Source organism: Ctenocephalides felis, unplaced genomic scaffold (genome assembly GCF_003426905.1).
Source record: "Ctenocephalides felis isolate EL2017-DRISC unplaced genomic scaffold, ASM342690v1 CF-g0.4_SCAFFOLD_03571, whole genome shotgun sequence".
In the NCBI taxonomy this organism is placed as follows: domain Eukaryota; kingdom Metazoa; phylum Arthropoda; class Insecta; order Siphonaptera; family Pulicidae; genus Ctenocephalides; species Ctenocephalides felis.
In genome coordinates this window covers 42,169,893-42,183,756 of record NW_020539725.1, presented here as the reverse complement: position 1 = coordinate 42,183,756, position 13,864 = coordinate 42,169,893, and the positions used below count along the sequence as shown (strand labels likewise).

Genomic DNA, 13,864 nt, shown 5'->3' with positions numbered 1-13,864 from the left:
CGAACCGTGGACATTCGTAGCCATCAACTCCTCGAAGATCAAGGAAGATATTCGAGAAATAATCGAACGAGAAGAGGAATTAAATTATATGCAAAGGATGTCCAGACAATGGTGTGCTGACCTATCACCATTACGAACGAATTGGGAGAAGGAATACCTGACAGTTGCACCTTGGTTGATTTTATTATTCCGAAAAACGCACAGTAGAAGGCAAGATGGGGCACGTAAAGAACATTATTACCATGAAACCAGTGCTGCTATTGCTGCAGGGTTATGCTGGCTGCAATTCAGGTAAATGATAATTGAAAAATAAAAAAAAAATAGAAATTGTAACTGAATATTGCTCACTATAACTCTAATGGGCAGTGCTCCCATTAAATGGTATATAAGAAAAGCAATATGGCAATCACAGTCGATACGCTCTTCGAGCAACCTGGTATCAAGCAGTAGTGGCATTGGTTTTGACTTGGGAATATAGATATAAATAAGCTTCCAAGAGAACAAAAATAGCCATTATCCTGCATTGTTGCTTCAATAAAAATCCATCACTAATATAGAATATGTAATAATGCAAATCCAAGACAGAAATAGGACAACTGTTTGTTTGTCTTTTGTCATCATTCAAATCATTACATTATGATTATTATCATTTAAAATTAAACATCTTATTTATTATTACCAGAGTGCCGGTTTGTGCTCCTTGATCACAACTCCATTGAACTGTGGACCACAACTGCGTCGACTTCTCAATCGACCAGATAATGAAAAACTTCTGGTTTTGGCACCAGTGGGGCATCCTCATGAAAATTGTACTGTGCCGGATCTGAAACGAAAACCATTAGATGATATAATGGTTGTCTTATAAAATTATTAATGAATAGATTTTAGTATATCAGTATATGCAGCAATTGTAAAAAATAAACCAGTAAATTATGCCATATCAGTATAAATATATAGTTGCTTTATATGAACCAAAATTCATTAATATGATTCCTATCAGATGATGATTAGCAACCACGGTGCAACATTTAGTTCTGAATAGTACAGAATCTTTGAAAGATTTCGAATAATTTTAGAAACTACCATCATTTCTAGCACCTTCAAAATATCAACATTTTTTTAATTGATTCGGCTCAATTGCTGAATCATATTGCTAATAAATGTTGCCTTCACCAAGATTTTATACCATATTATAGTATAGAATAAAAATATTATTATAAAATTTATCAGTAGGTACTTACCTCACATAGATTTTAAAATAGAGCTTCATAAATCACAAATGTGTTTCGAATTTTCTTGAAATGTCTCTCTAAATATGTGATGACCACCACAACTCGGCCTAAAAGATAAAAAAAATATTGCTAACATTATGTATAAAATTTTATACTTGGTGTAAGTTTTGCTTACCTGCAGTTAAGTCAAATGAATTTTTTTGTTCCTTAATATGCATTAGAATTACCATAACAATGACCAACTGGAAGTCTAAGTATTTATCAACATCATCTGGACTGGTGAAAAGTCGACGAGGATTTCTAAAACTAAGTCACAAACAAATAACAAAATTAATAAAAGATCCAGAAGAAATAATTGTGAACTATTCAAATAACTACCTGTTCTAAACTTTTCTATGCTTCATAAGGTTCTAAGATTCAGAATTATTTCCAATTTGCTAAAGCATTGTCCACAGAATACAATTCATTTCTAACATTGCATTTGCTTGAAATTATTTAAAATTTCAATAATTTAATTAAAAAATAAAATTAATATATAAGCCATCATAATTAAGTTAGCTAAATTCGTTTATTAATATAAGTACATATTGTTAATGGTAAATGATTTACATGGAATGGTTCATGCTAAATTACATAAAATTATTATATATTTACTAGTGTAATAACAAATTTAAATTTCAAAAAGTGTCACTTTTTACAAAACTATATAAAATGCTGTTATTGACTTATCTTTATTATATCATAATATAATTTATCACTAAATACAAGAATAAAATGAAAGATGATTCACTTGCCTAATACGATAATCTATAATTTAAATATCTTTCATAACATTATCGATTTTAATAATATTCACTATTATTCTATAAATATTCGTCTAAAGCCTATTTATAATACCTGTACTAAAATTACTTTACTAAAACATTTCAAAAGTTATCTTACTCATAATATTCTTAACATAATACAATTTTTATCTAGTTGTAAACTTCAAAATCATTTTAAAAATAAAATATAATATAATATAAGTTAAAACAAAGTAAAATACAATTACTTATAAAAGTTTAAATCTGATGGAACATATAATTAAAATTTTTATCACATAACAATCTACAATTACTAGTCAACGGTAACAAGTGCCTTATTATCAAAAAATAAATTAACTCGCGCATTTTATTTCAATGTTTTTTTAAAAAATATTACTTACAATTTTTCATCAATCAATGGTATTTAAATTTATATAAAAAACATTTACGAATAGAAACCGCTGTAACTGTTGAGAACAAAGTGTATAGTTCATTAGTGCGATTGACAATTCAGTTTATTTCTTAAATTCATAATTATTATATTATTATATTTGTAAGTGAAAGTTAAATTAATTATAAAACGACACGTCACTCAGGTTTATTGAATTTACAAACTTGATGATATCATAATATTTTATAAACATATAATTTCTTATTATCAGTGCATAGTACACTTTTTGTAACGGTTTTTATTTCAATGTAAAAAATTCTATTTTGATGTAATAAATTTTAATGGAGTTGTGAGCCAGAACGATGGAATCATAAATTGATTTAAAAATCCAAAAAGTGTTTCAAATTATAATAAATAAGTTAAGTATTTATTACTTACATTTTTCAACCGGTCTTTCTTCGACATTTAATTATATTTAGAAATTTTTTCAATTTTTTCACGTGATAATCATTTGCCATCATAAAAGTAATAATTAAATGAAATATAATTTGCATTTAAAAAATTAAAAGCTGATATGCGTAGGATATGATTAAAATCGATCTATAATAACTTAGTTCTTAAGAATAAAATGTTTTATAATTATTATTATAATTATTAACAAAATTTTAATCTCTATATTTCACACGAAGATCATATTAACTATGTAGTAAATTGTGATAAATTAATGAATATCCAATTATTGATTATTATCACAAATAAAATAAAAAATATATGTTTTTAAAATATATCAAATTTAAAGAATTGCTAAGGCTTATTGAAACATACGTAGATATCAAGAAGTTTGTAAAATTTAATATTATTGAAGAAAAAATGTCTAGCACCTTGCATGTATAATTGTATGTGGATATATACATATTAGGGTGGTCCTTAATATGGACATTTTCGAATTTCCTTGCTCCCAAGGGCTCAAAGGGTTCTAAATTGATAAAAAACAATTCTCTGAAAGTTTTAGCTCTTAATATTAACCTTTAGATAGCGCTCAATTCAATCAAACTTCGTATGGAAATACGAAATTCGAAATAAATACGAAATATTTTTTATTGAAAATTCGAAGCTTTCAAAAATTTTGAAATTTTTTTCATTCTATTTCCATACAAATCTTTGATTAAATTGCGCTCTATTTAAAAGACATTATTAAGATTTATAAGTTTAAGTTTTTTATCAATTTGGAACCATTTGAGCCCTTGGGAGCAAGGAAATTCGAAAATGTCCACATTAAGGACCAACCTAAATATATATATATAATATATATATATATTATATATGTATATATATATATATATATATATAGTCATCCTTATTTAAAATACAAGCGTTATTACAACATTGATTATTTTTATCGATTTTAATACTGTAAATATACAGAGTTCATTATTACAATTTTTACAATAGACTACATCTAGTATTTTATTAAATATTAGCATGTTTATTTAAATGCTGTGTTGTAAAACAAAACAGAAATTTTGCTAAATTATATTTTATAATTATAGCAATGGTTCCTGAACAAGAAGACATCTCCTATCGCCGAAATGTTAGGTATATAAAATAATTGATTATTTTTTAAATAAATAAAATTAGTAGAGAAAAGGGATTTTAGTTCAGAAGTTCAATAGTCATAATTTATGATAACTTATTTTCGATTACACAAAATTCCAATTCCTATATACGCGGCTAAAAATTTCTTATTTAAATGCCATCAAATGGATTATTATAACAGAAAATATATTTTATAAAAACTTCGTCTAAAGTTTGTTGTAAAGTCGTCGTTGTTGAAAATGTTGAAACTTACATGGAGAAAATATTAAATCTGAAAGCTTGTTGAAAAAAATGGTGCTGGAATCGTTATATTCTATTTGTAAATTTTAAGTGTAGTTTAAGTATGGAAAATTAGCTTTAAAATATCCTTAACATTGATCTATTTATTTATTTATTTATTTAGTCATAAGCAAGACAATTTCAATAATAATAAATTATATTTTAGGCTCTTGTCAGGAGTTGATGGATTTTTTTATGGATCAAAGTCTTATTCTTAAGTATTTCTAATTCGTATCAGTATGAATTTTAAAATCAGGAGCTTTTGAAAATGCCAAGTAAGAGAATATTATAAAGCTCTACAGATATTGTCTAAGCTTTAATAACAAATAGAATATGATAATACATTAAAATGTTCAAAAACCTCAAATAAATAGATTTTTTTGATGACTTTATTTTTTATTTTGTTTTGTAAAATATAATTCAAGAAAACGAATTAGGAGAATATATAAAAATTATGAATCCAATTAATATTCGAGTTAAAACAACATATCGTATAGTATAATATTATATAGTTTCTCACCTACCTTCAAAAAATATGCTTAAAAAGTTCTAAAGGCTATATCGTCTACCACTTACTTGGACCTAATATTATGATATTTTTATATTTGATTGTTTCAATATATTAAAATAAATTTAAATTAAAAATTATATATAGAGTGTTAAAAATGTTTTGCGAGCGAAATTACCCTTAATTCACAAGCTCTTCTTTTGAACAAAATAGTTTTTTGCAATGTTCAATAATACTTCAATGTTGTACATGACAAGATATGAAAAGGATTTGGACATTTTAAATTGAATCAAATAAAAACATAATATATATTTCAATGGTAATAGAAACTTACGGTAGAGTTTTGATTAGATTCACCTAGCTCATAGACTTCTCTATACCTGATGAATAGATTTTGATGAGTTTCCTTTTGATTGTGGAACTGGTGGACCAAGAACCGCCAACCTTCCATCTCTTAGAGGGCACAAGATGTGTGTGTTACCAGGAGCCACACAAACACTCTGAATTGGCACGTGGAGGGGAATGTCGAAGACTGGTTTTAATCTGAAAATAAAAATTTTAAAGAATAATTGTATTTTTACTAAAAAAAGACAACAGGATACTCTTATGACACCCTGTTTGTTGATAAATTCGATAGTCGATTCATGAAAACTTATTGTCTTATTTTATTTCATTTATATACGAGGTGTGTTCAAAAAGTACCCGGAATTACTAATAATTAAATTTCGCGGGTCTGGAGTGTCTGATTGTCAAAATTTTTTTTTTATTGTGTTGGTATACATGCCCCTAAAGTATGATGAAATTTTCAGCTATATTCACTGTTTACTTGTGTGTGGTAGTCGCTAGGGTTCGACGTGTTTTTCTGAGCTCGGCGATTTTACAATGGAAGAATTGAAAAGTCAAAGAATTTGTATTAAATTTTGCGTAAAAAATGAAATAAAGTGTTGCAAAGTGCAAAAATTCACCAGATATGGCTCCGTGTGACTTTTTCCTATTCCCAAAGTTGAAGAGACCCATGAAAGGACGGCGGTTTTCCTCGATTGAAGAAAATCGCTGAGAGTGCTCAAGGACATATCAAAAAGTGAATATCAAGGGTGCTTCGAAAATTGGAAAAAACGCTGGCATAAGTGTATTATATCTGGGGGGGACTACTTTGAAGGGAACCACATTAATGTAGACGAATAAATAAATATTTTTTTGAAAAAACGAAAATTCCGGGTACTTTTTGAACAGACCTCGTACATTGATTGCATCCTTGTACAAGTATACAATAATTAGTGCAATTTCTTACTATATAAATTCGATTTATATTTATGGCGTGGATATTGTAGATATTTGATTTAACACTTTCCACTCGGGAGTCCAACTGCTCGACGGTGCGCTGCGCTCTGTATATTATAGTGCTATACATATCTCTCAACTCGGATTTTTTTTGTATCGGATTTTTTTATAATGTGGTAATATTGCTTTTAAATATCGTTAGTATGATAATAAAACAAAAATTCGAAATAAAATTAAAAAATATGATACAAACCATGTAATTGTTTAAAAAAATTGTTTTTACACAGATGTTTATAAAAATTAATTAATAAAAATTATATCAAATATATACTGAATATAAACTAAATAAAAAAATAATTAAAAAACAATATTCTTGGAGGTAGATGCGGTTATCGTGCCCGTATTAAGAACAACCCCAATAATACCATTATTTTTTCTATTACACGTATATATATACGTGTGTGTTTGTATATGTATGTATATTATGCATGTGTATAATACATTACATTGTATATATATATATATATATATATATATATATATATATGTAAATAATATATAACATGAAATTTTTGGTAACAATTATATCTAAAAAATAATGGTGTTTATGAGCAATTAAATTAATTTGTTCATACATATTTATGAAAATAATTATAAATTAATCGGTAAATGAACTTAATAGTGAATTAACTTCATAAGTATGAAAAAAATCACATGTTGTAAGTTTAGTTTGCGACGACACGATTTGCCGCCGAAGCGGCGGCATCCGAGTGGAACGGTAAAACGTATCATGCCGCCGGAGTGGCGGCATCCGAGCGCAACGGTAAAAAGACCATGCCGCCGGAGCGGCTGCATCCGAATCAAAAGGGTTAAATTTTCTTAAGATTTTTTATCAATAAATAAAATGAAATAAGCGAGTCATATGTATATGTAAAATATAATGCAAACAATTAAATATATGGAGCATATTATTTTTGGTATCAAAAATATAATACACAAGCACAATCTATCACGCACGAAATTTGAAGTAAACCTGAAGTTCTCCTTATAAGACAAAATTATTGAAGTGGATAATATCAATAATCCTATATAAACATTGCGTTGATTCTTGAAAAAAACTAACACGGTACGAAAGGAATATACCTAATGGTAGTCCTCTATTTGCCAGACCAAAATCAATTGTTTGTTCAATCAATTCAAAGGGGTCTCTTTAGATAGTTCATTTATCATATATAAATCAAATAAAATTACATAGAAGCACAGAAAGACTCAACACAGATTAAAAAAATGAACCCAATAATTTGTTGATTATTGCTGAAATAGTTTCTAAATAATTAGCCACAAAAAAGAAAAAAAAACTATACATTTTGTAGAAAAAAAAATTATCCAATTTTCAAACATCAAAAAGTGTTTATAATAATTAGAAATATTTCAAATAAAAATTGCGTTTATTGTTGATCGAATATCGAGTATTGAAACTACATAAAAATGAATTATTGCCCGATTCCCTAGTCTGGTTTTGAGGCCAATATACACAATTATTTCTTATATTTTGTATAAATTTTAAAAATTCAGCTGGTTAAAATTTGAAAAATGCTTGAATTATGTTAATTAGAAATAAACGATTTTATAAAAAAAAATTAATGACATGCAATTCGGTGGATAGATAGAGTAAATCTTTCATATTTCACGGTCTGTATTCTAGTCATTCACAAAACATCAAACATAATTGTATATATACATAATAATCGCTCACCCTTGTAATCGGCTCATTGTCAAGTCTCCGGCGTCGTCAACACAAACGACATTATCGCCAGCGGTTGCCAACCCGGTCACACGACCGGAAACTCGTTTAGAACCAACCCAGGTACCATTCACTGTGAACACATGCAAAGAACATCCGCAACGGTCCCGGGCAGAAAATACAGCGTGCCCCTGGGCTGACATTTCCGTATACTCGATAACTATCGACCTTTCCAAAACCTACAAAAAAAATTGTACAAGTGTTGATCAACATCAATTCCAAGGAGAATTTCAGATTAAACAGTAAAGATTTTAAGTTTTACCTGAGGTAAAAAGCTTCTATGTGAATCAGAACTTCGTGGAATCTCACATCCTTTGGGTCTGAGAGTTCTGACATATCGTCCAGATCGCAAGGCATGCACATTGACGGTTCCATCCTCTGAACCGCTGATGGCAACGTCCAGTTCTCCATGTAAAGCAACGCAGGTCACTGGTGCATCATGACCACGTAGCACTCTGACAGGTGTCAGTAATGTTCCATCTGAAAAATAGATATTTTAAATTGATATGTTATTAACCCGATTAAAATGTCAAACTTACTAGAAGCACCTCCAGCCCATGGTGTCACCTCCCATACGACACATGTGCAATCTTTTGAACCACTTAATAAAATTAATCCTCCTCTTCTGCAATGAAGTTACAACATGATATTAAATAATTGAGTAATAAAATAAATTATATTGTTATTTTTACCTAGAATCTATTGCCAAACATGTGACGACATCCATGTGTCTGATAGATGTTTGTAATAATCTTCCACGTGCCACAGAATAGGCTCGGATGGAACCGTCCCATAGGCCTCCACAATATATGACTCGTCCGTCCAGACTAGCACAGAAAGTGCGAGAATCTGGTACGTAGGCTGGATGGAATGGTCCTGGTAAACGTTTCCTGGCTTTAGGTAGGTTTATGCTCGCATCTGGTTCAAACATAAAACCTCGCGGATTGCTCCTATCAAGAAAATAAATCGTGCCTGTTAAATTACGCAAGGGCATACTTCTTTGATACAACCAAAATTTTGTAAATTATGATAATAGTTTTATGTATTTTCCTCTATTACCTGTCTGCTGACTGCCAATTATGAGCGGCCAATACCCCCAATTTTGAAACACTGACTACACAATCTGGTCCAGCTTGAAGAAAAGATCTCGGAGGCGATCGTGGTGAACTCAAATATATCATGGGATCTTTTTCACTTGCTGCGTCTGAGCAAGTAAAAAGAGTTGCCAAATTCAAGAATGTTGTCATATCGGGCCTTCTCAGTTCTCCTCTAATCAATCTATTACATCAAAAACAGAGTAACGTCACTAGATAGACACAAAACTGTAACAAAATATACGATTTTTATTAACTAATAGTTATCACCTTTTTGCCGCCTCATCCTTTGACATCCTCTTCGGGTGAGATTCCCGCATGAGTTGACTTGGCGTCTGTCCAAAATTATTAATCATCCCCTCGACGGCTTCTCGTTCTTTGGGGTTTTTAATAGCATCCAAATCGACTGCGCCTTCGTAACTGCAGTAATAAAAAACATTTAAAGCTTTAGCAGCCTTAGCTCCTTTCTGTTTGCAGCCGAAAATCAGGTCTATCCATTCATGGAGATGATTTGACACGTGTTCGCTTTCAAGGGCACGCCTGATAAAAAGAAAAGAAATATCTTAAAAGTGCTAAAAAATTGTTACTATTTAAAATATTAAATTTATTTTCGGTATAAAATATATTCATTTATGCAATGTATCAATCCTACCTGTGAAGGGTTATAAAATCCTCAGCATCTCTGGCCCAAGGTGGTAAAACAACATCCCCGACTTTTTCCTTAGTCACTTGTAATCTACCCAGATCTAAATTATTAACATTCCTCAAAAATTCAGGAAAGTAATAAAATTCTGGTGTAAGTTCTTTGACATCGTTCGGATTGTCCATAAGAAGTTTCCACGTTTGCGGTATAGAATGAAATTGCCGATCGGCGACATCAAATCTTCCACTTTGAAGTTCGATATGAAGGGAAGTAAATGGTTCTACACGAATTAGATAATGCAAAACTCCTGCGGAATTTGAATAATGAGTTCCATAATGGAACTTGCTAATTGTTCCGGTTGGATCCTCAAAGCTATCATATTTGGCGCGAACCTAATAATAAATAAATAAAATAAAAGTTTATTTTTATTGTTTTACTTCTACATTCAATTTCGAAATAATAGTCCGCGACATTAGATAAATTATCAGTAAAATTTCTAGTCAACATTAATAATTAGTAATATGCAGCAACATAATTAAATAAACAAATAAGAAATCGTCTTCATTTAATACAGTGATTTCAATAATTTACCATGTACAAGTGACTACAACATAGTATCAAAGTTCAGTAAATCATAATTTAATACAGATTGTATAGTATCATATGATTCTTGTATCTCTAAAACTTACCTCTGCTTCGTTTTTCGGATTAACCACACCAATAGGTTTCGACAGATCCCTAAAAGTGTTAGGATTTTCCAAATCCAGTTCCTCGCTGTGGTAATCCGTAAGTATCCATGGAAAAACGGGGTATTGAGATAAGTCGTTATATGTTCTGCCAGCTATCGTGTTCAAGTGCATTAGGTAATCGAAATTGGAAATTTCTCGCCTCTGCCATCGTTGTGTGAGACCAGAAGCGCGCAGCAATTCAGAGGGCGATCGACCGCTGCCATAAAGGATATTGGGGGGTTGCAGGCTCAATATTCGGGAAAATACCTTGTTCCGAGTCTAGGGAAGAAAGTGACACATGGGACTTGTGTTATTTATTCATAAAATCGTTATCGAAATCGAATATTTTATACAACGTAAAGGTGTAAAAACTTTTAGATAAATTGCAATATATAGGTATTATATTATATACAGTAAATGTGAATGATAAGTTTAAGATTTTTTATTAATTTGCATCGTATCACAAAGACAAATACAAACTAGTAGTGTATGGCATCTTGCCTTAAGGAAAATTTTTGGAACATCCCGTATCTTAATGAAATATTCGAAAAATATTATATCTTTTCAAATAGATTATTATGATTATTTGAAGTATTATAAGTAATGTTTAGAACTTTAGCTAAAATTAGAATTAAATGGCAAAAATATTTTTAGATATTCAAAAAGATATAAAAATAATTTTTTTGAAACATAAAAAAAAAATTTAAATTTCCCCATAGCGATCGTTTCGTCAATACAATCGAAAAGTTTTTTAAATCATTCAAATCGGATGCTTAGTTCCTTCAAAAACTGCAATTTTTTGCACATTTAGCTCGGTATCTCCGAAACGGCTAGACCTGCTTTGGCAAAATCAAATCACCACTTCTCTCCATCATTACGAACCAAATGTTTTTTGGATCATTCAAATCGGTTGAACCTTTCTCTTAAAAACTGGCATTTTTAGACCTGCCTTTGCCAAAAACTAATCACCACATCGCTCTTTCAATAGGAATCGATTGCTTTTTGAAATTTTCAAGTCGGTTCATCCATACTCCCGAAATCGTCGACTAAAAATTGTCTCCACACATACACACACACATATCCAATTTTTCTGGGGTATGCCAAAATGTTCAGAAATCTCTGAAACGTGAATTTATGCAAACACTTTCATTTTCAATTTTCGGTCCATTACTTACCCTGCAAAAATACAAAAATGTTTCCTAACTAAGTAACTAGTCATGAAGAAAAGGCGGAACTAATGAATATATATTTTGCGAACTAATGAGTATATTTGTCGTGAATTTAATTTCTCAAAAAAGAGGTAATAAAATATTCTGAAATTTTGAGGCTATGACTGTACAAAATAAATAGTAGTAAGTGCATTTTACCATAAGGCAAGTTGTATGAACTTCCCCAAAAGTAGAAATAATATACTTAGTTACACTTTACATATATAATGTTTCATTGAAATTAAATCGGTTTTAGTTTGAATTGTATGTAATATTTGCTTTTATTAATAATGAAGTAAACTGTAAAAACAATCTTTTTCAATTTTGTAAATTGAACCCATATTTTTCAACCGGTTACCAGCGCAATTTATACTGTGAAACAAATATATTCTTCACGAGCTTAAGGTAGTCAGATAATCAAATTTTAATATTATATAAGTGAATGTTATAGCATTCACGTCAAGTATTACGCTTCCATTTTACGCCCATGCTAATTAGTGACTATGAAAATACAAGATAAAATAATACAATACCTAAAGAATCAGTTATTCCTTGACAGGTACAATAATTACACAAACGTGAAGTTCTATAAAATTAAATTCAAATAATTGATTTTAAAATTTGAATGCTATAGCATTCATGTTTTTCTGTATCATGAAAAAGAATGCTATAGCGTTCACGTCCGTGAAAGTGTTAAACAAACTATTTTTATACTATTCATTATTACATTAATAAAAAATTGATAAAGTGATTCGCTTGATCTATTTTTATACTATTCATTATTACCTTAGTAGAAAAGTTGAAGAAATAATTCGTTTGATCCAGCAGAAAGATTTCCAAGGCACTTCTACGCAAATTATACTTCCGCAAATGTATTTCTCTTAAAGAAGCCAAAGGCCACCTGTGGTCCTGTCTGGGTCTATCATCCCGAAGAGGACTTAAGTCGTGGAAAACTAAATGGGTAGTAGTCACATCAAATTTTCCACGAATTCTGCTCATCAAGGTAATTAATTCGCATTCTTGTGAAATCACAACTTTTGCTTCACGTGTTCCTGGGCCTGAAATGCTGCCTACACCTGAAGATTCTTCTTTTGATTGATCTGCCGCCAATCTGGATAATAAAATTCATGATGTCAAAAAATTATTCTTGATAAATACTTTTAAATAAATTATATTAATTAAAATTCATATCAAGATCTACGTTTATTTCATATGACCTCTTAGATTAATGTATATGAGTTATATTCACAGTTTACAACAGCTTTGAAAATGCGTGTTAGTTTATTTTCGAGATATAAATCATCAAAGAATTTTCCGGTTATATACCGAAAAAGGGCAGTGAAAACCATATGTTATTGAACCTTATATCAAAGGTATTATAAATGTATGGGATGACTAATGGTCAAATCACACTAGGGATTAGTTGTCTATATGTTACATTTCATTCAAAATATCTCCTAGGGAATACTAGGCGGATAAAAAATATTTGACAAAGGATACGTACGACATATTTCATAGTTCAGGAAGAAATATACATTGGATTAAATAGAAGTAAAACCATTAGTTATTTCAATATTTAAATGTAATTTTTGCTTATTCAAAAAACGATTGTTATAATGTTTTTAATTGTGATAGAATAAATACCGAGTTGCAACTCTTTTAAAAAAGTCAATTACCAGTTACTATTATTAAATTTAGACAATAGTCCAAAATTTTATTATTTTTATTAATAATCAGAGATCAAAAATCCATTGGTGTATCAAAAAAAGTTGATAGTTCTTTTCTTAGAATTTTTAAACATTATAATTTATTATACTAACTGTGCCTCCGCCGTCAACCTAGCCAACTCTTCCTCCTCAAGCAAAGGCCCTTCTTCATCTTCATCACCATCTCTTCTTCTAACAACTGCTGGTGTGATTGGCAAAGAAAATTCTGGTTGTTTAACAGCAGTTATACCGGTGTTGTCTCTCAAACTTGCTGCTGAAGCATGATTATCCACCGGCAAAGACGATGGTTCCAGTTTTAGACGCATTCGGGAAGCATTTTCATGTTGGGATAACTGATATAAAACAGTTTCTGATTTGCTGAAATAATAGAAAATACTATTAATATGATTATGATAAGTTACAATCATGTCATACCAATACATATATTCAACTAGATTTATTTCTATCCTTCAACAAACAAAAAAACTGGTAAAGACTACTAAGTTAGCATGACAATATATTATATGTGAGTGTAGTAGATATGCAGTAAAATATATTTCTGCAATTTTAGATATAAGTTTAGGTAATAGT

General features: G+C 29.9%; 2 protein-coding genes across 2 annotated transcripts in view; one reads left to right on the top strand and one right to left on the bottom strand.

The window, feature by feature from the left end:
- Nucleotides 1-7: 7 nt before the first annotated feature.
- On the top strand, nt 8-865 carry LOC113386772 (iodotyrosine deiodinase 1; the record flags this gene model as incomplete). The annotated part of the gene is given in 3 exon segments (XM_026624523.1): nt 8-272; nt 275-291; nt 683-865. Coding segments are annotated over 3 exon segments (465 nt in total), but the record flags the coding sequence as incomplete, so codon positions are not given.
- Nucleotides 866-4,908: 4,043 nt separating this feature from the next.
- LOC113386771 (neurobeachin-like protein 1) overlaps nt 4,909-13,864 on the bottom strand; it is a 119,670-nt gene continuing 110,714 nt past the window's right edge. Inside the window, exons 7-17 of the mRNA XM_026624522.1 lie at nt 13,388-13,651; nt 12,354-12,678; nt 10,321-10,638; nt 9,641-10,023; nt 9,259-9,528; nt 8,954-9,172; nt 8,587-8,844; nt 8,434-8,519; nt 8,157-8,374; nt 7,847-8,073; nt 4,909-5,352 (exon numbers count right to left, since the gene is read on the bottom strand). Of these exons, the coding sequence (XP_026480307.1) occupies nt 5,184-5,352; nt 7,847-8,073; nt 8,157-8,374; nt 8,434-8,519; nt 8,587-8,844; nt 8,954-9,172; nt 9,259-9,528; nt 9,641-10,023; nt 10,321-10,638; nt 12,354-12,678; nt 13,388-13,651 (2,737 nt within the window). The 3' untranslated portion in view covers nt 4,909-5,183. The remainder of the gene's footprint in view (nt 5,353-7,846; nt 8,074-8,156; nt 8,375-8,433; nt 8,520-8,586; nt 8,845-8,953; nt 9,173-9,258; nt 9,529-9,640; nt 10,024-10,320; nt 10,639-12,353; nt 12,679-13,387; nt 13,652-13,864) is intronic.